Below are 23,450 nucleotides of genomic sequence, written 5' to 3' on the forward strand. Positions count from 1 at the left end.
AAGTGAGAGGCTTGTTCACACGGGGTCTCCTCCCCAGTGGGGCCGTGTCCACGTGGGGCCTCCTCCCCGGTGGGAGCTGTGTCCACGCGGGCCCCTTCCCCGATGGGAACTGTGTCCACGCAGGTCCCCAAGTGAGAGCCTTGTTCACGCAGGGCCTCCTTCCCTGGTGGGAGCTCTGTCCACGCGGGGCCTCCTCCCCCGGTGGGAACCTTGTCCTCGTGGCCCCCAGGGTGGGAGCTGTACCCACATGGGCCCATTGCTGGTTATGACCTGCTGATACTTGGTTAACTTTATAATCTGTTTAGTTGGTTGACTTTTCCCATTGAACCAGTTCTGTTTCTTTGCTGACACTTCAAATACAACTTTCAATTCCATCTTTTTTTTGGACGTATAAAAAACTGTACGTAATTGTTGTATACACCTTGAGTTTGGTGATAAGTATACATCCGAAACCATAATATACCCATAATGGTGTTCATCTCCTCCAAAAGTTTCCACCTGCCCTCTTATTATTTTGTGATAAAAACACTTAAGATCTAACCTCTTAGCAAACTTTTAAGTATATGATGCAGCGGTGTTAACCATAGGCTGCACTGCACCAAAGGTCTCTAGGATTTACTCATTGTGTTCAGCTGACACTTCAGACTATCACCCCCACCACCATTCTACTCTGCTTCTCTAGTTGGACTGTTTTAGATGCTTGTATCCATGGAATCATGTATTTGTCCTTCTGTGTCTGGTTTATTTCACTTAGCATAATGTTCTCCAGGTCAATCATGCTAAAATGGCAACATTTCCTTTTTTAAAAAAATGTTTGTATTGATTTTTTTAGAGAGGGGAAAGGAGAGAGAGAGAACACGGATGAGAGAGAAACATCGATTAGCCTGCACACCCCCTACTGAGAATCGAGCCCACAACCCGGGGATGTGCCCTGACCCGGAATCCAACCAGGACCTTTCAACTATTTTTTTTTTTTTATCCTCACCCGAGGATATTTTTCCATTTTTTGTACAGATAGAATGGGAGGGAGAGAGAGGAAGGGAGAGAGAGTGAGAAACATCGATGTGAAGGGACACATCGAGTGGCTGCCACCCGCACGACCAACCAGGGCCGGGGACAAACTGCAACCGAAGTACATGCCCTTAGCGGGAACCGAACCCGGGTCTCTCCGGACCACAGGCCGACGCTCTAACCGCTGAGCCAAACTGGCCAGGGCCAACCAGGACCTTTCAGTCCATGGGGTACAGCTCAATCCACTGAGCCATACCAGCCAGACAACATTTCGTTTTTTGTGTGTGGTTTTTTTTTTGTTTTTTTTTTGGTACGTGCCCCTAGTGGGAACCGAACCTGGGACTCTTTGGTCTGCAGGCCAATGCTCCAACCGCTGAGCCAAACCGGCCAGGGCAACATTTCGGTTTTTTTTTTTTTATCCTCACCCGAGGACATTTTTCCATTTTTCTGTACAGATAGAGTGGGAGGGAGAGAGAGGAAGGGAGAGAGAGAGAGAAACATCGACGTGAAGGGACACATCGAGTGGCTGCCACCCACACGACCAACCAGGGCCGGGGACAAACTGCAACCGAACCCGGGTCTCTCCAGACCGCAGGCCGACGCTCTAACCGCTGAGCCAAACTGGCCAGGGCAACATTTCGTTTTTTAAGGCTAACTTATATTCCATTGTATGGATATATCACAGTTTTATCCAGTCATACACGAATGACATTTGGGTTGCTTCCATCCGTTGGCTATTGTGAATAGTGCTCCGGTGAGTGTGGGGGTGCAGGCATCTCAGAGTCTGATTTCATTTCCTTCAGATAATATTGAGAAGTGGGATGATTGGGACATGTGGTAGTTCTATTTTTAATTTTTTGAGAAAACTTTATACAGCTTACCATAGTGGTTGCACCAGTTTACATTCCCATCAAAAGTGCACAAACACAGTATGTCAGTCTTATTAAGGGTAAATTCAAAAGGATTACATAAACCCCAAATACAACAAATTAAGCAGCTGCCTGTTCAGAAATTATTTCTTCAAAGGAAGTGTCTTAAAAAGACACTATGAGAAGATGCCCGGCTGGTGTGGCTCAGTGGACTGAGCATGGTCCCATGGACTGCAGTTCCATGCCTGGGTTGTGGGCTCCATCCCCAGTAGGGGGCGTGCAGGAGGCAGCCAATTGATGTTTCTCATCTCGATGTTTCTCTCTCTCCCTTCTTCTCTCTCTAAAACATCAATAAGAATGTATTAAAAAAAAAACAAAAAACCATATTCAAACCTAGGCCTTAAAATAATCAGCCACTTCATGCCTGGACTGGAAAAGGAGGGGACTCAAATGTCTTTCAGAGCCACAGACAAATCCCTGTGTATTGGGGGCAGCACAAGTAGGTGCTTGGTGCAGCCTGGTTGGGTGTGGCCCTGGCTGGGTGTGAGAGGATGTGGTTGAGACCAGAGCTGGTGCATCTGTGCCCACCCCCTACCCGGAAGCAGAAGCCCAGATTCTCTGGGAAAGGCAGGACTAGAGGGACTCCTCCTCCTGACTTTTTCCAAGGAAGCTGGAAATCTAAAATTTTGAAATGTGAGCTTTGTAAACTTTGAAAAAGTTGGCAACTAATTAAAACTTTGGAGCACTGAGAGGATCAAAGAAACCATGCTTGTTCCTGGTGCGCCCTCTGCTGTGTCTCTGGTGGTGTTTTCATTCACGTGTCCACAAGGGAACATCTAGACCTGCAGAGGATTTTGATAATAATTTATTTGAACCAAATAGAGGATATGCCTGGAAGCGAGATCTTAACAGACAGGAAAGCGCTTCCCATAACGACAGTGTGCAGCTTCTTTTCCGCCTTTGGAATTAAGGAGGGAATGGAAGGAAGATGAGGTGGAGGTGGGAGAAGGCCAGGCCAGGATGGGGATGGGGATCGGGGATCAGGTTACAGGATAGTTAAGATTTGCGTTCATGCATTAAAAGGAGGGGTCCGCAAGGGGGCATTTTAAAGGTGTGTGAACCTAGATGCACAGAAACCGTGGATGGGGCTGGCCTGAGGCAAGAACAAACCTAAAGAAGTTGTAGGCCTGGTGCATGACCACCTACTGTCACCAGTTAGGGATTTGTGATCAGATCACCTTGTGAGGTTACTTTCTGTAGACCCCCTTTTTTAGCCACAAAAGGAAAATATTTGTGGTTTTTCAGAAGACATGGAAAGCCAGATCTGAATCCGAGGAACTGACCACACACCAACATTTTTGTCTTATTTTATATATTTATGCCCAAGCATGCTACTTAAAAAATATGTTTGCATTATCTTATTTACCTCTAAATTAGTTGGGGCTCAATTTCCACTAGTAAGGAACCTAAGCTTTGTGCCTAGAACTGGGCATGGGCCTTGTCTCCTCCTTATACCAGGGGACTGGGGAGACAGGATGGTGCTCACCTCGGAGGAGGCTGGAGCTTGGTCTGTGTCTAAATGCCAGCAATGTTCCATGAAGCAACTTTGTGATACAGTTGCCACTGGAGGCAGGGCTTCAGTTCTGTGCGCTCTGTCGCAGGACTCAGTGCTCTGCAGCGTTGAGATCTGAGTGAGGACAGTTGCCTGTGAGGTGAAATCCTGCTTTTCTGCAGCTTCTGTTTGAAGCATAACTTCCCTGGTCCCTGCAGAGCCCCCTTTAATGAAAGCAGAGGCACCTCAGTAAGATAGCTGACCCCTGAGAAATTGGCACCGCAGATCAACATTGTTATTGTTATTATTTTAACTCTACATGAGGATGTATTTTTACTGATTTTAGAGAGAGAAGAAGGGAGAGAGAAAAACATGAATCCATTGCCTCTTGTATACTCCCCAACTAGGGATCGAACCCGCATCCTAGGTATGTGTCCTGACCAGGAATCAAACCTGCAACCTTTTGGTGTACAGGACAATGTCCAACCAACTGAGCTACCTGGCTGGGGTGGTCAATATTATTATTATTATTTATTTTTTAAATCCTCACCCAACGATATTTTTCCATTTACCTTCAGACGGAGTGGGAGAGGGTGAGAAAGAGAGAGAGGGAGAGAGAGAAACATCGACGTGAGAGAGACACATCGATTAGTTTGCTTCCCGCAAGACCCCGACCAGGGCCAGGGAACGAACTGCAACTGAGGTACGTGCCCTTGACCAGAATCAAACCCGAGACTCTGGTCTGAGCTGACGCTCCACTTGCTGAGCCAAACTGGCCAGGGCACGATGAATATTATTTTAAGTGAAAATTTACAGTGAACTTTTATTCATGATTGTTTAAAGCTCTTTATTTCACAGCCTTAATCTAGAACAAGACTTAGAAATGTGCAGTGTGTCTGTCCGCGTCAGTGGATTCATTGTTGCAGCTTTTATGGCTGAAAAGCATCTGAAGACAGCCTGGGGACCCCGGGGACCGGGCGCTTGGCAGCCCCCCACCCTGTGTAGGCGAGTCTTAGGTTGCTGTCAGGTTTCAACCTGGGAGAGAGGAAACTTCTCCTATCTGTGAGGACCGTCTGAGTTTTTTGTTTTTTGTTTTTTTTTCCCCGTCTGAGGTTTTTAAATATGGTTGTTTCCTGATGTTTTAATATTGCCTTCCTCCCGTCCTGCATTTGCTGTGCCTTCCTGAAGGGAGAAGGGGGCTGCCCTTGTCCCAGCTCCTGGTTGTCAGTGCTGCGGTTTGCATGTGCTCACCTTGGAGTGGGTTCTCGGAAGTGAAATCGGTATGTGTTTCCAAATGGACCGCTCTGACCCCGACCTCCCCGACCGGCACGCTATAGCCCATCTTCTCACCGGCTCCACTCACTGCTCCCCACAGAGGCCAGGGAGCACGGGGGCTTCTCCCCAATTCTTGCTTTCTGACAAGAATGCAGCCTTTCTTGGCAGTATGTAACCACCACCCCCTTCAGATCACCTACATTTCTTTAAAAACATATATTTTTTTCTCTACTGATTTTAGAAGAGGAAGGGAGAGGGAGAGAGAGAGAGAGAGAGAAACATCGCTGAGAGAGAACATTGACTGGCCGCCTCCGGCATGCCCCCCACTGGGGATCAGGCCCACAACCTGGGCATGTGCCCTGACCGGGAATCGAACCAGTGACCTCTTGGTGCAGGGTCGACGCTCAGCCACTGAGCCACACTGGCTGGGCGCACCTACATTTCTTCATTCTGTGCATTTCTGGGTCAGGGGTAAAAATTTTATGAGACTGCTGTCATTTTAGAAGGGTGGTCAGGGAATTCCTAGCTTTTTTCTTTTTGGTGGTTCGTCTCCTGTGGCTTTCTTGAGGGTTTGTCTGGGGACCCATCCCTGGTTGGGAAGGAGCAGAGCCCACAGGCCCTGCGCGGCCCAAGACGGAGTAGCGAGGGTGGGTCTGAGGCTTTCTGTTGGCCTCCAGCAGACACTCATGAGAATGTCTGAGTCTAGACATGGTGCCTGCATGTGATTTACTCGCGCGTGAGCCCGAGGCCAAGTTTTATAATTGGTCCCTGAATTGGGGAGAGTGAACTCTGGCGGTGGCTGGGCTACTATGAATTTGCTGGTAGCACAGAGCAGGGTGTGGGCCCTGTCCCTCTTGGGCATGGGTGGGTGCCCATGTGTGCCCATCAGGGTGGTTCCCATCCATCCAGTGCACATTGATAAGTTTGATAAAAATGGAGCTCTCAAAAAGTTTCTTCTTTAGCAAGTTTTTATATTCTTTACTTTCTAGCCTGTGTCTTGTCCTAATAAGACATTCTGTTCTAATAGCATTTAAAAGGTTTTTTGTTTTTCGATATTTTGTTCAGATAGAGTGGGAGGGAGGGAGGGAGAGAGAGAGAGAGAAACATCGATGTGAAAGGGACACATCGAGTGGTTGGCACCCACGTGACCCAACCAGGGCCGGGGACAAACTGCAACCGAGGTACATGCCCTTAGCGGGAACCGAACCCGGGTCTCTGCGGGCCAACCCTCTAACTGCTGAGCCAAACCGGCCAGGGCTAAAAGGGTTTTTTATTGTGGCAAAACACACACAACGTAAAAGTGACCATTGTGATCATCTCTAAGTGCACAGGTCAGTGCCGTTCACACTACTGCGCCGCCGTCACTGTCGGGACATTCTCATCTTCCCAGACTGACACTGTCCCCATCAAACACTGGCTCCTCCAAGTCCCTGGGAATCTCTGCTCTGCTTTCCATCTGTAGAATTTTTCTTCCTATTCATGTTAGTGAAATCCTATCACTGAAATCCTACAGTGTTTGCCCTTTACATCTGGCTCACTGTATTTAACGTGACGTTGTCAAGGTTCATCCGCATGTCATGTGTGCCGGAATTCCAGTTCCTGTTGAGGCTGGACACTGCTCCCTGCACGTGTGACCACACTCTGTCCTCCCAGCTGGACGCTGCTCCCTGCACGTGTGACCACACTCTGTTCTCCCAGCTGGATGCTGCTCCCTGCACGTGTGACCACACTCTGTCCTCCCAGCTGGACGCTGCTCCCTATGTGTGTGGACCACACTCTGTCCTCCCAGCTGGGTGCTGCTCCCTGCACGTGTGACCACACTCTGTCCTCCCAGCTGGACGCTGCTCCCTGTGTGTGTGGACCACACTCTGTCCTCCCAGCTGGACACTGCTCCCTGCACGTGTGACCACACTCTGTCCTCCCAGCTGGACGCTGCTCCCTGTGTGTGTGACCACACTCTGTCCTCCCAGCTGGGTGCTGCTCCCTGCACGTGTGACCACACTCTGTCCTCCCAGCTGGACGCTGCTCCCTGTGTGTGTGGACCACACTCTGTCCTCCCAGCTGGACACTGCTCCCTGCACGTGTGACCACACTCTGTCCTCCCAGCTGGACGCTGCTCCCTGTGTGTGTGGACCACACTCTGTCCTCCCAGCTGAACGCTGCTCCCTGTGTGTGTGGACCACACTCTGTCCTCCCAGCTGGACGCTGCTCCCTGTGTGTGTGGACCACACTCTGTCCTCCCAGCTGGACGCTGCTCCCTGTGTGTGTGGACCACACTCTGTCCTCCCAGCTGGACGCTGCTCCCTGTGTGTGTGGACCACACTCTGTCCTCCCAGCTGAACGCTGCTCCCTGTGTGTGTGGACCACACTCTGTCCTCCCAGCTGGACGCTGCTCCCTGTGTGTGTGGACCACACTCTGTCCTCCCAGCTGAACGCTGCTCCCTGTGTGTGTGGACCACACTCTGTCCTCCCAGCTGAACGCTGCTCCCTGTGTGTGTGGACCACACTCTGTCCTCCCAGCTGGACGCTGCTCCCTGTGTGTGTGACCACACTCTGCCTCCCCAGCTGGACGCTGCCCCTGCACGTGTGACCACACTCTGTCCTCCCAGCTGAACGCTGCTCCCTGCACGTGTGACCACACTCTGTCCTCCCAGCTGGACGCTGCTCCCTGTGTGTGTGGACCACACTCTGTCCTCCCAGCTGAACGCTGCTTCCCTGTGTGTGTGGACACACGCTGTCCTCCCAGCTGGACGCTGCTTCCTGTGTGTGTGGTACCATACTCTGTCCTCCCACTGGACGCTGCTCTCCTGTGTGTGTGTGACCACACTCTGTCCTCCCAGCTGGACGCTGCTCCCTGTGTGTGTGGACCACACTCTGTCCTCCCAGCTGAACGCTGCTCCCTGGTGTTGTGGACCACACTCTGTCCTCCCAGCTGGACGCTGCTCCCTGTGTGTGTGACCCACACTCTGTCCTCCCAGCTGAACGCTGCTCCCTGTGTGTGTGGACCACACTCTGTCCTCTCAGCTGGACGCTGCTCCCTGTGTGTGTGGACCACACTCTGTCCTCCCAGCTGGACGCTGCTCCCTGTGTGTGTGGACCACACTCTGTCCTCCCAGCTGGACGCTGCTCCCTGTGTGTGTGGACCACACTCTGTCCTCCCAGCTGAACGCTGCTCCCTGTGTGTGTGACCCACACTCTGTCCTCCCAGCTGGATGCTGCTCCCTGTAGGTGTGGACCACACTCTGTCCTCCCAGCTGGACGCTGCTCCCTGTGTGTGTGACCCACACTCTGTCCTCCCAGCTGGACGCTGCTCCCTGTGTGTGTGACCCACACTCTGTCCTCCCAGCTGGATGCTGCTCCCTGTAGGTGTGGACCACACTCTGTCCTCCCAGCTGGGTGCTGCTCCCTGCACGTGTGACCCACACTCTGTCCTCCCAGCTGGACACTGCTCCCTGTGTGTGTGACCCACACTCTGTCCTCCCAGCTGAACGCTGCTCCCTGTGTGTGTGGACCACACTCTGTCCTCCCAGCTGAACGCTGCTCCCTGTAGGTGTGGACCACACTCTGTCCTCCCAGCTGGATGCTGCTCCCTGTAGGTGTGGACCACACTCTGTCCTCCCAGCTGGGTGCTGCTCCCTGCACGTGTGACCCACACTCTGTCCTCCCAGCTGGACACTGCTCCCTGTGTGTGTGACCCACACTCTGTCCTCCCAGCTGAACGCTGCTCCCTGTGTGTGTGGACCACACTCTGTCCTCCCAGCTGGATGCTGCTCCCTGTAGGTGTGGACCACACTCTGTCCTCCCAGCTGGGTGCTGCTCCCTGCACGTGTGACCCACACTCTGTCCTCCCAGCTGGACACTGCTCCCTGTGTGTGTGACCCACACTCTGTCCTCCCAGCTGAACGCTGCTCCCTGTATGTGTGGACCACACTCTGTCCTCCCAGCTGGACACTGCTCCCTGCACGTGTGACCACACTCTGTCCTCCCAGCTGGATGCTGCTCCCTGTAGGTGTGGACCACACTCTGTCCTCCCAGCTGGATGCTGCTCCCTGCACGTGTGACCCACACTCTGTCCTCCCAGCTGAACGCTGCTCCCTGTGTGTGTGGACCACACTCTGTCCTCCCAGCTGAACGCTGCTCCCTGTGTGTGTGGACCACACTCTGTCCTCCCAGCTGGATGCTGCTCCCTGTAGGTGTGGACCACACTCTGTCCTCCCAGCTGGACGCTGCTCCCTGTGTGTGTGGACCACACTCTGTCCTCCCAGCTGAACGCTGCTCCCTGTGTGTGTGGACCACACTCTGTCCTCCCAGCTGGATGCTGCTCCCTGTAGGTGTGGACCACACTCTGTCCTCCCAGCTGAACGCTGCTCCCTGTGTGTGTGGACCACACTCTGTCCTCCCAGCTGGATGCTGCTCCCTGTAGGTGTGGACCACACTCTGTCCTCCCAGCTGAACGCTGCTCCCTGTGTGTGTGGACCACACTCTGTCCTCCCAGCTGGGTGCTGCTCCCTGCACGTGTGACCCACACTCTGTCCTCCCAGCTGGACACTGCTCCCTGTGTGTGTGACCCACACTCTGTCCTCCCAGATGGACACTGCTCCCTGTGTGTGTGGACCACACTCTGTCCTCCCAGCTGAACGCTGCTCCCTGTGTGTGTGGACCACACTCTGTCCTCCCAGCTGGACACTGCTCCCTGCACGTGTGACCACACTCTGTCCTCCCAGCTGAACGCTGCTCCCTGTAGGTGTGGACCACACTCTGTCCTCCCAGCTGGACGCTGCTCCCTGTAGGTGTGGACCACACTCTGTCTACCCAGCTGGACGCTGCTCCCTGTATGTGTGGACCACACTCTGTCCTCCCAGCTGGACGCTGCTCCCTGTGTGTGTGGACCACACTCTGTCCTCCCAGCTGGATGCTGCTCCCGTATATGAGGTGGACCACACTCTGGTCCTCCCAGCTGGAACTGCTTCCCTGTGGGTGTAGGACCACACTCTGTCCTCCAGCTGGACGCTGCATCCCTGTAGTGTGGACCACACTCTGTCCTTCCCAGCTGGATGCTGCTCCCTGTATGTGGGACCACACTCCTGTCCCTCCCAGCTGGACGCTGCTCCCTGTGTGTGTGGACCACACTCGTCCTCCCAGCTGGACGCTGCTCCCTGTAGGTGTGGACCACCTCTGTCCTCCCAGTGGGATGCTGCTCCCTGTGTGTGGTGGCCCACACTCTGTCCTCCCAGCTGGATGCTGCTCCCTGTATGTGTGGACCACACTCTGTCCTCCCAGCTGGACGCTGCTCCCTGTGTGTGTGGCCCACACTCTGTCCTCCCAGCTGGATGCTGCTCCCTGTATGTGTGGACCACACTCTGTCCTCCCAGCTGGACGCTGCTCCCTGTGTGTGTGGACCACACTCTGTCCTCCCAGCTGGACGCTGCTCCCTGTGTGTGTGGCCCACACTCTGTCCTCCCAGCTGGGTGCTGCTCCCTGTGTGTGTGGCCCACACTCTGTCCTCCCAGCTGGATGCTGCTCCCTGTGTGTGTGGCCCACACTCTGTCCTCCCAGCTGGACGCTGCTCCCTGTGTGTGTGGCCCACACTCTGTCCTCCCAGCTGGATGCTGCTCCCTGTGTGTGTGGCCCACACTCTGTCCTCCCAGCTGGACGCTGCTCCCTGTGTGTGTGGCCCACACTCTGTCCTCCCAGCTGGATGCTGCTCCCTGTATGTGTGGACCACACTCTGTCCTCCCAGCTGGACGCTGCTCCCTGTGTGTGTGACCCACACTCTGTCCTCCCAGCTGGATGCTGCTCCCTGTATGTGTGGACCACACTCTGTCCTCCCAGCTGGACGCTGCTCCCTGTAGGTGTGGCCCACACTCTGTCCTCCCAGCTGGGTGCTGCTCCCTGCATGTGTGGACACACTCGTGTCCTCACCAGCTGGTGCTGCTCCCTGTGTGTGTGGCCCACACTCTGTCCTCCCAGCTGGATGCTGCTCCCTGTATGTGTGGACCACACTCTGTCCTCCCAGCTGGACGCTGCTCCCTGTAGGTGTGGCCCACACTCTGTCCTCCCAGCTGGGTGCTGCTCCCTGCATGTGTGGACCACACTCTGTCCTCCCAGCTGGGTGCTGCTCCCTGTGTGTGTGGCCCACACTCTGTCCTCCCAGCTGGGTGCTGCTCCCTGTGTGTGTGGACCACACTCTGTCCTCCCAGCTGGGTGCTGCTCCCTGCATGTGTGGCCCACACTCTGTCCTCCCAGCTGGGTGCTGCTCCCTGTGTGTGTGGACCACACTCTGTCCTCCCAGCTGGGTGCTGCTCCCTGTGTGTGTGGACCACACTCTGTCCTCCCAGCTGGATGCTGCTCCCTGTATGTGTGGACCACACTCTGTCTACCCAGCTGGACGCTGCTCCCTGTATGTGTGGACCACACTCTGTCTACCCAGCTGGACGCTGCTCCCTGTATGTGTGGACCACACTCTGTCCTCCCAGCTGGACACTGCTCCCTGCACGTGTGACCACACTCTGTCCTCCCAGCTGGACGCTGCTCCCTGCATGTGTGACCACATCTGTCCTCCCAGCTGGACACTGCTCCCTGCACGTGTGACCACACTCTGTCCTCCTAGCTGGACGCTGCTCCCTGTAGGTGTGGACCACACTCTGTCTACCCAGCTGGACGCTGCTCCCTGTATGTGTGGACCACACTCTGTCCTCCTAGCTGGACGCTGCTCCCTGTATGTGTGGACCACACTCTGTCCACCCAGCTGGACGCTGCTCCCTGTGTGTGTGGACCACACTCTGTCCTCCCAGCTGGATGCTGCTCCCTGTATGTGTGGACCACACTCTGTCCACCCAGCTGGACGCTGCTCCCTGTAGGTGTGGACCACACTCTGTCCTCCCAGCTGGACGCTGCTCCCTGTATGTGTGGACCACACTCTGTCCTCCCAGCTGGACGCTGCTCCCTGCATGTGTGACCACATCTGTCCTCCCAGCTGGACACTGCTCCCTGCACGTGTGACCACACTCTGTCCTCCTAGCTTGACGCTGCTCCCTGTAGGTGTGGACCACACTCTGTCTACCCAGCTGGACGCTGCTCCCTGCATGTGTGACCACATCTGTCCACCCAACATCTGCCGACGGGCGTGGGCTGGTCCCCTCCTCAGATCTATGTCCCTCCCAGCTCACGGTTACTTGTGCTGCATGTCTGGAGGTGGGGTGGCCGGCACGTGGCAGGAGGAGCACACCTACGCTGTGGGAAGCTTCCAGTTTCCTTTCCAGGGGGCTGTGTGGGTTTCCCTTGTTTCCCAGCCTAGAGCTGGGACCTGTCTGCAGCTGCGCTCTCTGCACAGCTCCGGGGTGCAGCCAGCGCCACGGAGGGGCAGATGCTCACCTGCAGGGAGTCTGTGGGACCCTGGCCTCCCTCCCACTCCTGTGTGACTGAGCTGCCAGGACCAGGTGCCCATCTGAGCACTCTGCTCGGGGACCTCAGCCCTTGCAGCGGCCAGGACGACAGCTGTGCCCATGCGTCTTCACCAGACGGCAGACCCGGTGTGCCCACCCGTCTCCTGCTGCACTCTGTCAGAAGGCCAAGTGTGGGGGCTGGGAGCGGCTCGGACACGGGCCTCCATGACCTGTGCTCTGCCTGCGGTTTCCTCCAGGACTTGGGGCCCTGGCAGAGTGACGTCTCAGCCCTGGGTGTCCTCTTCAGCTGAGCCATGGCTACCCCGGACGTCAGCGTGCACATGGAGGAGGTGGTGGTGGTGACGACGCCTGACACCGCAGTCGACGGCAGCGGCGTGGAGGAAGTCAAGACGGTGCTGGTGACGACCAACTTGGCTGCTCATGGGTGAGGACGGGCCTGTGCCCTGGGGGCAGGGGATCGTCAGGCCTCTGGCTTAGTGCGAGGCCTCTGGGAGTTTCCTTTCGGCACAGTCCTCCTAAACCGGACTTGGGTCCATGCCAGTGCAGGTCAGGTGGGGATGTTGTCTCAGCCCGGGCAGCTCATGCTCCGTCCTTGCCTGACTCCCACCGCGCCATGTCATGGGCTCATCCCCCAAGCACCTGCAGCTTCTCTTGATAGAGGGACTGGGACACTGGGAACTGTGGTTTCCGACTGAGGTTGAAGAGCGGTGTCCCCTGACGGTCCTCACAACAACTGGCACTCCCCTCCCCATCTTACCGCAGACGTCCCCATAGAACCGGCTGGCAGGCCAGCTGGCACGCGTGGACCGAGGGCGTCCTCTCGTGTTCCCACGGGCCTGCCTGCGCCCCGCTCGCGCCTTCGAGGGGTTGGCCTGGGCGGCCCTGTGGGCTGTCTGTGCTCTGTCTTGAGTGTGGCCCTTTCAGACTGACCTCAGCATGTCACTGACCACAAGGGTGAGGTGTGGCCTTCTCACGGTCTACCAGGGTGTTTGGGGAAGGTTCTAGGCCCGAGCCCGGCTCGGTTCCTGTGGCTCACACAGGGCTCTGGTTGTCCCCACCTTGTGGGGTGCGCTGAAGCTGCTGCGCAGTGTGGCCGGGTCTCCCGGCCCTCAGGCCCCTCTGCCCCGCGCGGTGGAGTGGGCTCTGCTGGGCTCCAGCCTCACTGGCTGCGTGTGTGGCTGAGCCTGTGGTTTTCCTCACCTGAGTTCTCAGGGCAACTTGTGCGCCTCTGTGGGCCGTTTCCACAGCGTCTCCCCACTTGCTCTGCAGTGACTTTCCACACCCTGCGAAGAGGTGGCGCCAGGCCCCTCCCTTGGATCGGGACAGCCCTCGATGAGTGCGGTGGGCAGAAGCGGCATGAGGAAGGCTGCCTGCCTCCGCCTGGTGCGCTGGGCGCTGGGAGGAGCCTTGACACAGCCACTGTCTTGGGGTGCTCTGGTCCTCTGGACCAGCCTTTGTGTCACCCCACCCGGGACCTGGCCTGATGAGGATGTCCAGCCCCACATGGCGACTTCCCGGCTCTGGCCCTGGCACTGTGGTCCCCGCTGTGGGGTGACTCAGGGAGCCTTTTCATGAGCACCGCTAGGTCTGTCTGGGGTCAGAGTGCCCAGAGGACATGTGTCCTGGTCAGTTCAGCTGCCATAGCAAAGTGCCGGGAGGGCCGTTCACCCTGGAGAAGCTCCTGTCTCACTGCCTGGGGCCCGAAGTGCAGGGTCAAGGTCTGCAGGGTCGGCACTGGGGAGGCTCCCCTGGCTCCCGGGGCCTCCCTTGGTGGGGGCAGCTCTGTCTTCCTCTGGTGTGAACACCATGGTCCTCTTGGATTGGGGCCCGTCCTTATCACCTCATTTGACCTTGATTTCCTGCCAAAGACCAAATTTCCAGATACAGTTTTGCTGGGACTAGGGCTTCAGCATGTGAATTTGGGGACACAGTTCAGTCCACAGCAACGTGCTCCTTCCCTCTCCAGAGGCACAGGCCTGCTGTCGGCGCTGGGAGTTGGCTGGGGCAGGAGGGCCTCCCAGTCCAGGGTGCTTGGACTCCCTCGGTGCCTGGCCCAGCTGGGCCCGGGGCCTGGGGCTGGGCTGGGGCAGTGTCGTGTGTGGGCAGAGTGAGTCAGGCTACTGCTCACACCCAGCTCCAGCCCAGTCTTCTTCCGAGTCCTTTCCTCCCACTTCCAGAGGTGAGCACCCCTGTCTCTGGGTTTGGGTTGGTATTCATGTCGTTCCATGTTTTAAAAACATTTTTTTTTCTTTATTGAGTTTAGAGAGAGAGGAAAGGAGAGGGAGAGATAGAAACATTGATGAGAGAACATCAACTGGCTGCCTCCTGCACGCCCCCCACTGGGGATCAGGCCCACAACCTGGGCTTGTGCCCTGACGGGGAATTGAACTGGAGACCCCTTGGTGCAGGGTTGATGCTTAACCACTGAGCCACACTGGCTGGGCTCATTCCATGTTTAATTTGCCATTTTACTGGGAAGTTTACAGTAGATTTTTCTAAATTAAAAATAAGAATTTGTTGCTCAGTGGTGTGGCTCAGTGGATAGAGCGTGTCCCATGGACTGAGAGGTCCCGGTGTGATTCCTGGTCAGGGCACATGCCCGGTTGTGGGCTCAATCCCCAGTAGGGGGTGTGCAGGGGGCAGCCAATCAATGGTTCTCTCTCACATCAATGTTTTTCTCTCTTCCTTCCTCTCTCTCTATAAAATCAATTGGAAAAAAAAAAAGAATTTGTTATCACAGAACACAAAGGGTAGAAAATTAGAAAATTCTGATGAGCAAATGAAAGTGACTGTATCCCCACTACTCAGAATCCTGCAGTGGATGCCTTAGATGGGAGCCTGCAGGTGTTGTTGGTCTGTGATCCTGTCATGAAACTGTGCACAGAGGGACGAGCCACGCTGGCGTCCGCTGGAACTCATGCCCCCCCCCCCCCCCCCGGCACACGGACGAGGTCCGTTGGACTGTCTATGTTTTTCTGGTGTGGCTTTGTGCGGGTGCAGGATCTGCATCTCGGCTCCCTGTGGGCCCCACTCTGCTGCAAGGGGCCGTTCCCTGGGGATTTGTAGTAGCCCTGTGGTCAGTCATGGCCTGAAAACCTGAAGCTCGTCCAGCCACATCCTGATTTGGGCTTTATCCTGAGGCCATTTCTTGCTTTGAAAATCTCTTGCTGGGCGGGAAGTGGGAGACATAAAACCACGTGACCTCCACTCTGCGTCAGCTCTGCACCCACAGGGCAAACCGCTCCCTCTCGCACCAGCGTCTTCACACCAGCGTCTTCACACCTTCCTCACGGTCCTTGCAGTGACGCTACACTGTGGGTCCTCTGCTTCCGCACAGGCCCTGTGACCCCGCTGCCCGGCCCCTGCCCGCCTGCCCTGTCGCTCTGCCTTCCCCAGGAGGTGGTGGCAGCACTGACTTGTGGACAGTTTCTGTCTGTGAACCTCTGCATCACCACCACAAAGCTTAGTGCATTGAAGCAGCATGTGCCTGTCACTTCCTGGGTGGTCTGCGTGCACTCCCTAGAGTGTCTGGGTGCTGATGAGGAGGGTACAGGTGCTTTGCGAGGGGCTCTCACCCTCGGGGACACTTGAGAGAGGTTCCAGCAGCAGGTGAGGTGCTGCAGGACCTCGTGGGGTCACATTACACACACACACACACACATACACACACCGTGCACACATGCGCGCACACGCACACACATGTGCGTGCACATGCGCACACAGCGCACAGGCACACACACATGCGCACACACGTGCATGCACACAGCGCACAGGCACACACGTACACACACGTGCACGCATGTGCACAGGCACACACACATATGTGCACACGCACGCACACGTGTCAAGGCCAGGAGGGCACTGAGGCGAGGCCACCTCTTCAGCCACTCACCCTGAGGGAGAAGACCCCAGGAGGCAGCTGAGGGACTGGAGATATCTCTTCCTCTCTGAAATAGTCCGCGCTCTCCAGTGGGGAGCTGAGACTCATTGCTGCCACGTGTTTCAGAAGTGTTGGGGTGGAAGTGAACGACCACTCTGTGGGCATGGGCTTCTTTTCGGGCTGGGTATTTGGGGAGAACCTGGGAGTGTCCCTCACTTGTGATGGCCCACCGGAAATGCCTCCACCCACCCTTCACCGCGGTGACGCGAGGGTGAGAGGAAAGGCGTGTTCGGGGATGTTCGCTTCAGTGAAGTGGACGTTCAGTGCCCCGGGGGTTCACCCGGATTGTGTGCGAGACCATGGTGGGGAGGGGGCTCTGCCCTGTGCCGCCTCCTGGACCACCGTGGTCCTGGTGTCTCCCGCAGGTGCCGAGACCTGCTCAGTGCCTGCTGGGCTCCCCTGAGGTGCTGCTTCCTGTCCCTACTCCTGACTCACTTCCTCCTGGGATTGTCCTGGGGAAAGGAGCCCATTTTCCTGTTCTGTCCACATCTCTGCCTTCGGAGCTCCGGCCTGAAGGGCAGCTACCTCTGAACCCGTGCCCTCGCTGGGTGCGGCTGTCTCCCCGAGCTCACCCGGGAGGCACTCGCAGTGGGTCCCGAGCTCAGGTCCTAGTGTGCACTTCAGTCATCTCTGACCTGGGGGGCGAGAGAAGGCCTTGGGTGTGTGGAGAAGGGGGTGCCAGGCCCTGCAGATCCCCCCAGCTCATGGCCAGTTTGGACCTGCAGGGAGGGAGCAGGTGGGACCCCAAGTCGGGGGTGGTTGGAGGGACACTAGGCAGGATGAAGGGAGGGCACAGACTGGTGCAGGTGTGACCCTGAAGAGGGTGGTGAGGGGTGGGACGGGCAGGTGGGTAGAACCCCAAAGCCAGTGAACCCAGAGATTTGGGGTTCCCCGAGGATTCCTTGTAGGGATTCCCTGAGTGCTGCCTGTGGTTCCACAGCCTGCAGTTCTCCTGAGCCTCCCCTCCTGACCCCTCCTGACCCCCCACCGGCCCTCTGAGCCTTTGCATCTGCTGCCTCCTCCTGTTCCCCGAGCGGTGCTGCCCTGATCGCCCTCAGGACCCTCCCCAGGGCCCTTGGCACAGCCCTGAGTCCCTTAGCCGCGCACTCAGACCTGTTTCCAAGGTGGCTTCCAAGCCTCCCTCCTGGGGCCTGGTGCTGTCTGCTGCTCTGCTGCTGGCCCTCGGGCTGAGAGGCTCTCCGCTGCCCACACCACTTCGCCCTCCTGGGGGCCCTGTGCAGTCCAGGTGCCGCCGTGCCCACAGGTCCGGCCAGACACTCAGTGGAGCACAGTGATGGTCTCTGCGGACCTGACCCTTCTTCTGAAATTTTATCTTTCTGATAGTTTCTGTAACCTGTGAAATCACTATAATAGGAATAAAGGCGTGAGAAGTGGGGGCCTAGAATTCCTACTGGAGTGCAGGTGGCCTCCACACACGCCTGCCCGCGCCACGTGCAGCGCTGTCCGGGTACTGAGCAGAGCGGCCATTCGGAGGGACACCTGCTGGGCATCAGCGCAGGTCCCCGGCCTGCGTGGCCACTGGCCTCCGGGGCTGAACTGGAAAGGCCGCAGAAGTGACCGTGGTGGCGCTGTTGTCGGGCTGACGTCTCCCTCCCTTGTCCAGGGGCGACCTGAGCGAGGACAACATGGAGACTGAGAACGCGGCGGCGGCCGCTGCAGCTGCCTTCACCGCGTCCTCGCAGCTCAAGGAGGCCGTGCTAGGTAGGTGGCTCTGGGGCGTTCCCCAGGTGGGCTTCCGAGCGAGACGAACCCCGGGGCACAGTGGAGGCCAGGCTTCAGGCCCTCCGGGTTGGCCTGCGGTGTCCCCAGCTTTGGTTGTGTGGGGCCCCGCGCTGCAGCCGTGTTCCCTGTAACTATTGTGAGTGGAAACCCGTCATCATACCGGACATTCAAGGCCTTTGAACTTGGAACATTACGAGCAGGTTTCTGTGGAATCACCCCAAGTGGACTTGAATTCCATGTCCTCAGGCGGTTCTTCGGGTGGGAGCAGTTTGAAGTGCTTTTGCTCGTGCTGCTGCGGGCGGATTGGCTGGAACGGTGACTCGGGACTGAGGGGCCCTGCTCCCCACCCGGCCCGGCCCCTGCTGCTTTCTGGTGCTGGGCTGGTAGCTGTTGTGCTTTGGAGAGGCTGTGGCTGACTTTCTGTCTTCCCCTTCCCCTGTCCTGTGCCTTGTGAGAAGTGAAGATGACGGAAGAGGGGGAGAGCCTGGAGGCTGAGATCGTGTACCCCATCACCTGCGGGGACAGCAGGGCCAGCCTGATCTGGAGGAAGTTCGTGTGCCCTGGCATCAACGTCAAGTGTGTGCAGGTGAGGGTCCCATGCGGCCAAGCTGCAGGCCTGTGTGCCTGTTGCAAGGGTGGGGTCCTCCCAGGACAACTGCCGAGAGGCCAACAGTGAGCACCCTGCCCCAAGGGTGTGGCCTTGCACTGGCAGGTCGCAGGAGTCCGAGGGCTTGTGCAGCAGAGGAGGACTGCCTTCAAGGTCCTGTGGGACTCGCTGGGCACGAGCGAGAACAGGGAGAGCTGCCCTGCGGCGGGGGCAGAGGCAAAGCAGTTACCCAGAGGCCAGCGCAGGAATGGAGGGGGAAAGGCAGACCAGAGGTCTCGTGGGTGTCTCAGCTCTGCACGGACAGAGGACAGCGGGTCTGAGCACTGTCACGGTGGAGGGAGCAGTCTGTAGTCCAGGAGACTTGAGTCCCAGGCTGTGTAAATGAAGCTCCGAGTGCCGGCTCAGGGCCTTCCGCTGCTGCCGCGGGAGAGCGCACGTCGGCGCGATTCAGGGCGGTCTGGGTCACGGCTCCAGTGAGAGTCTGAGAGCCATGGGCTGCTGAATACTCCGGGCGTTTACGTCGAACAGTGAGCAGGAAAGCACCCGTGTAGAAAGCTGGGGGTGCTGCGGGGCGGCAGAACTCGGTGTCAGCCTGGTGCCGGGACACTGCCATCGATGGGCAGCGGTCGCAGAGGAAGAGCAGGACCTGCACTGGGAAGCTGGCTTGGGCAGGAATTGCGACTGCTCATGAGAAAACACGGGACGAGCACTCACTGAGGGACGGGCGACAACAGAATCGACCCACGTGCTGCCAAGACGACGAGGCCGGGACGCCGGTGCTGCTCTCGTTCAGGGGACAACTGACAGCCGGCAGCACAGTCTGGGCCGGTCCTGCCCAGAGAGGAGGTGGCTCTGCTGGCCGCCGTGGGGCCCTGTGAACCCAGTGTCGCCCGGGGGTAGGCCATGCACCCGTGGCAGTTCCTGAGCACTGTGGCTCGTGAGAGCCTTGTTCCAGGAAGCAGGTGTGAAACACGTCCTCTCTGGAAACCGACCTTGGGCCCAACGGGTGTGAGGAGACCAGGCTTCTGCTGGGCTCGGCGGCAGATGAGAGGGAAGGTCCTGCGGGTGTTTCTGGTCAGAAACACAGCAGCAGCCCCCTGGTGTGAACAGAACACCGAGTAAACGGAGCTCTATGTCCACGTAAGAAAGATGAATAAAAAAAAGATCATTCTTTTCCAACTGCTGATTCCAGCTCAGGGTCGTGGGGCAGGGATCAGACAGGAGCTGCAGGGGGAGGGGGCACGAGGAGTAAAGGAGTGGGCGGGGCGGTAGGTCTCAGTGACGGGCGCTGCGCCGTCGATAACGTGTCTTAGGAGATTCTTCTTTTTTTTATCCTCACCTGAGGACATCCTTCCACTTTTTGTTCACATACAGTGGGAGGGAGAGAGAGGGGGGGAGAGAGAGAGAGAAACATCGATGTGAAAGGGACACATCGAGTGGTTGGCACCCGCACGACCCAACCAGGGCCGGGGACAAACTGCAACCGAGGTACATGCCCTTAGCGGGAACCGAACCCAGGTCTCTCTGGACCACAGGCCGACGCTCTAACTGCTGAGCCAAACCAGCCAGGGCTGTCTTAGGAGATTCTAACGGATCAGCTGCGTGCCGCCTGGCGGTGAGTTGGCAGGGGTTTGAGTGGGACCATGTAGCTCTGGACTCCGCCTCCCTGGGCCGTGATGGCCCCCGACAGCTGCGTGTGGGCTCTGCTGTCTCCCTGGGCCCTGAGAAAAGGTACCTGCTTAGGGACGTGGGACCTTTACCTCCCTCAGGCGGAATCGCAGGTTGGCCTCATTCGCCTCGACCTCCCACGTCTGATAGAGACGGAAGGTGCTCTAAAGCACCGGTGGTGGCTGGGTAACCTCGGCTCGACCTGATGTAGACAGCAGGGGCCCCCAGGGAAGCTACCCTGGGAAGAGGAGGTCCTGGGGGCCTCCTGCACCCTGGCCTAGGTCCAGTGGGGTGTCCAGGCCACAGTTGGAACTTTCTTTTCTGCCTCTGCTGAGACCCACTGATTCACCCATCCCCAGCCTGCCTGCTTTCTAAGTAAATGCAGGTTTATTCTGATTCTTTGGTCCCAGTGAGGGCTCATTTAACAAGACTGAATGGGTATTCCACCTTCTGGGCATCTGCATTCTAGCCAGGGAGGCCGCAGGCCCAGACCTGTGAACAGGGAGGACCACCCCTGACGTGGACACCTGTGCATCTGTGAGGGGCAGTGTTAGAGCTGGACGGGCGAGCACGGACGTCCAGCTCCCCACGCGCCGTACCCTGTTATTCTAATGCAGCACTGTAAGCTTCTCATGGAGTACTTTACAACAAGACGTGCGGGCCCCGTCCGGGCGAGAGCATGCCCTTCTGAGCAGTGTGCCCTCGGCTCGCCCCACCCCGGCACGCAGCAGGGCCACCTGCTTCACTGAGCTGTTCCTCCCCTCGTCGAGGTTGCTGCTGGCTGAATCCTGTGTCCCACTGAGAGTGGGCCTGCAGCTCTGTGCCCGGTGCTGCCTCCAGCCTGACCCTTCCTCTGGCTGTGCTGTGCTCCAGAAGGGTCAGGCTGGAGTGGCGGGTGGTGGGAGGTGCCATCCTGACTGCTCTGCTGTGTTTCTTCCACAGTATGATGAGCACGTCATCAGCCCCAAGGAGTTTGTGCACCTGGCCGGAAAGTCCACCCTGAAGGACTGGAAGAGGGCCATCCGGATGAATGGCATCATGCTCAGGTGGGCCTCAGGCACAGGCGGGCATCATGCTCAGGTGGGCCTCAGGCACAGGTGGGCATCCAGCTCAGGTGGGCCCCAAGCAAAGGTGGGCATCCACATGGAGGGGGCACCACAATCAGGAGTGCAGGTGACCGTGCTGGATGTCCTTCCACGGTGGAAACGTGTGGTCATTGCTTTTCCATTTGCTCGGGGGTTTTGAAGATGAGGCACCTTTTAGACGTAAGGAGAGCTGACCCGTCCCCAGGCTGCACAGACGAGATGCTGTCAGACTTGAGCTTCTGCCGTCTCCCTCTGGGCTCCACCAGGTCCCCCTGGGGGTGTGTCTTTGTGCAGTAAACATTCCCGGTGCGACTAGCGCTTGCCCTTCAGACAGGCAGGGCCGTCTCTCAGCAGCCTTCCCGCTGTGCGGCACGGGCAGAGTGCCCGACCAGGAGTGGGTGTCGAGAGCCCCCTTGTCTTTGGCCTGCAGTGTGTGTTGGTTCGGCCAGTCGTCTGGACACGGTCGTCTCCGGCTCTGGGTCTGCCTGTCCAGACCGTGTTTGCTGCGGCTGTGGGTTGGCCTCTCGGCCTTCCTGCTAGTGAGTTGGAGGGCCGTGGTCTGGCCTGTGACGGGTTTGGTCGTGTGGGCCTGGCCCTGCCCTCAGTAAGGGTCCCTTTGTCCTCAGACTGCCTTCCCTGTGGCACCAGTCAAAAGTGTGCACACCTCGGCGGCGCCTGACGGCTCCACACAGACCCCGATCTGAAATCCAGGGCTGCGGCAGCCTCCTGCAGGGGTGCCCGGGGGCCTGTCCCCAGCGCCCTCTGACCCCTTCTGACTCGAGGCTTCACCCCACAGCCTGGGAATGATGCCCCTGGCTCTCCCATCTCAGCCTTCCTGCCTTGGTGTCACAGCCCCTGACTGGGGGCCCCACATCTGTCCAGGCAGAGAAGCGTCCGCTGGTGTCTGTGGCTGGCTGGGCGCTTCGCTGCGACGGGCTGCTGCCCTTCACGCCTTCCTGAGGATGGGCCTCACTGTCCTTGGCAGGCCCACTGTGCGGGAGCCTGACCATGGCCCTGGTCACTCTCCTTGTGAACCAGTCTGGGCTGAGAGAGGCAGATGCCCAAGACCAGGGGCCCATGGGCTGCCGTGTCCCCTGCCCTCACGCAGGCAGGCCCACGCGCTCACGGTTCTCTGTGTGCCCATCCCGCATCTCTGGTTTCCTAGTGTCAGAGCCGTGGTAAGGTGATGGCCCACTGAAGGGAGGTCGGTGCAGCCAGGCTGCCCCAGCGAGCGAGGCAGGAGGCCCCGGGGAGCGTCTACCCTCTCGCAGCGCGAGGCTTCTTGCTGTCTGCCTCCGAGCAGCCTGTGCCACCACCTGCACCTCCATGCACCGCGGGTCCACTCTCCTCTGGTCTCGCTGCTGCCCTGGGGCACCAGCCACACCGTCTCCTTCCCCTGGTCAGGGCCGTGTGCCTGGCTGCAGCGAGTCCCCTCACGGACCCAGGGCTTCGAGCTGGCCGTGGGACAGCCTGTGAGGGAGCCTCCTCTGCCCCCCGCCGTGGCCTCAGCCGTGCCTCCTGGGATGCGAGGACATGGTGGGCTGCCGAGCGGCGTCTCGCGGGGCCCATGCGGACGGCCTGCTGCCTGGCACACACGCGCGTGTCCACACAGGAAGATCATGGACTCCGGGGAGTTGGACTTCTACCAGCACGACAAGGTCTGCTCCAACACCTGCCGCAGCACCAAGATCGACCTCTCGGGCGCCCGCGTGTCCCTGAGCAGCCCCACATCCGCGGAGTACCTCCCACTCACCCCCGCCACGGCCGACGGTAGGTGCCGCATCCACTCAGGGTCACCTGGCCCCTTCTGTGCCGCCAGGGAGCTGGGTGGACGGCTGGCTCTCAGCCAGGCGTCCGTGCCCTGGCCCATGGTCAGCCCCTCCTCCCCCCCCCCCCGCAGAAGGCTGAACCGCTGTGTAATTGGGGGTGTCAGGCATTTTCTTTTTAAGTTACTTTTGTTGTGAGATGTAGCCACCCCTGTGCAGGAGCTCGTAAAGACGGTGACACCGACACCCAGGGCCTGCCTGCAGCTCTGACCAGCAGGGAGCTCCACGGTCCTTCCTGCAGCCACCCACAGCACCCACGGGACCCGCTCTCCCTGCACCCTCGGGCGCAGGGCGCCTTCTGACACACACCGTGTTAATGTCTCTGGCACTCACTCGTAGCGGGACGATGTACCCTGAGCTCATTCCAACTTTTTTCATATAGGTTCTTTTTAAAACCGAGCTCAGTGGACTCGGGTCCTGAGCTCCCTTGCCGTGCTGCTTGGCAGTCACTTTTTGGTACTGTGTGTC

The 23,450-nt window shown here is 58.1% G+C and overlaps 1 protein-coding gene across 1 annotated transcript in view; it reads left to right on the forward strand.

Moving 5' to 3' along the window:
• GMEB2 (glucocorticoid modulatory element binding protein 2) overlaps nt 1–23,450 on the forward strand; it is a 28,176-nt gene that overhangs the window by 1,001 nt on the left and 3,725 nt on the right. Inside the window, exons 2-6 of the mRNA XM_036244089.1 lie at nt 12,350–12,537; nt 17,678–17,775; nt 18,255–18,382; nt 21,014–21,117; nt 22,769–22,926. Of these exons, the coding sequence (XP_036099982.1) occupies nt 12,407–12,537; nt 17,678–17,775; nt 18,255–18,382; nt 21,014–21,117; nt 22,769–22,926 (619 nt within the window). The 5' untranslated portion in view covers nt 12,350–12,406. The remainder of the gene's footprint in view (nt 1–12,349; nt 12,538–17,677; nt 17,776–18,254; nt 18,383–21,013; nt 21,118–22,768; nt 22,927–23,450) is intronic.

The sequence above is a fragment of the Molossus molossus genome, unplaced genomic scaffold (genome assembly GCF_014108415.1).
Source record: "Molossus molossus isolate mMolMol1 unplaced genomic scaffold, mMolMol1.p scaffold_m16_p_6, whole genome shotgun sequence".
Classification (NCBI taxonomy): Eukaryota; Metazoa; Chordata; class Mammalia; order Chiroptera; family Molossidae; genus Molossus; species Molossus molossus.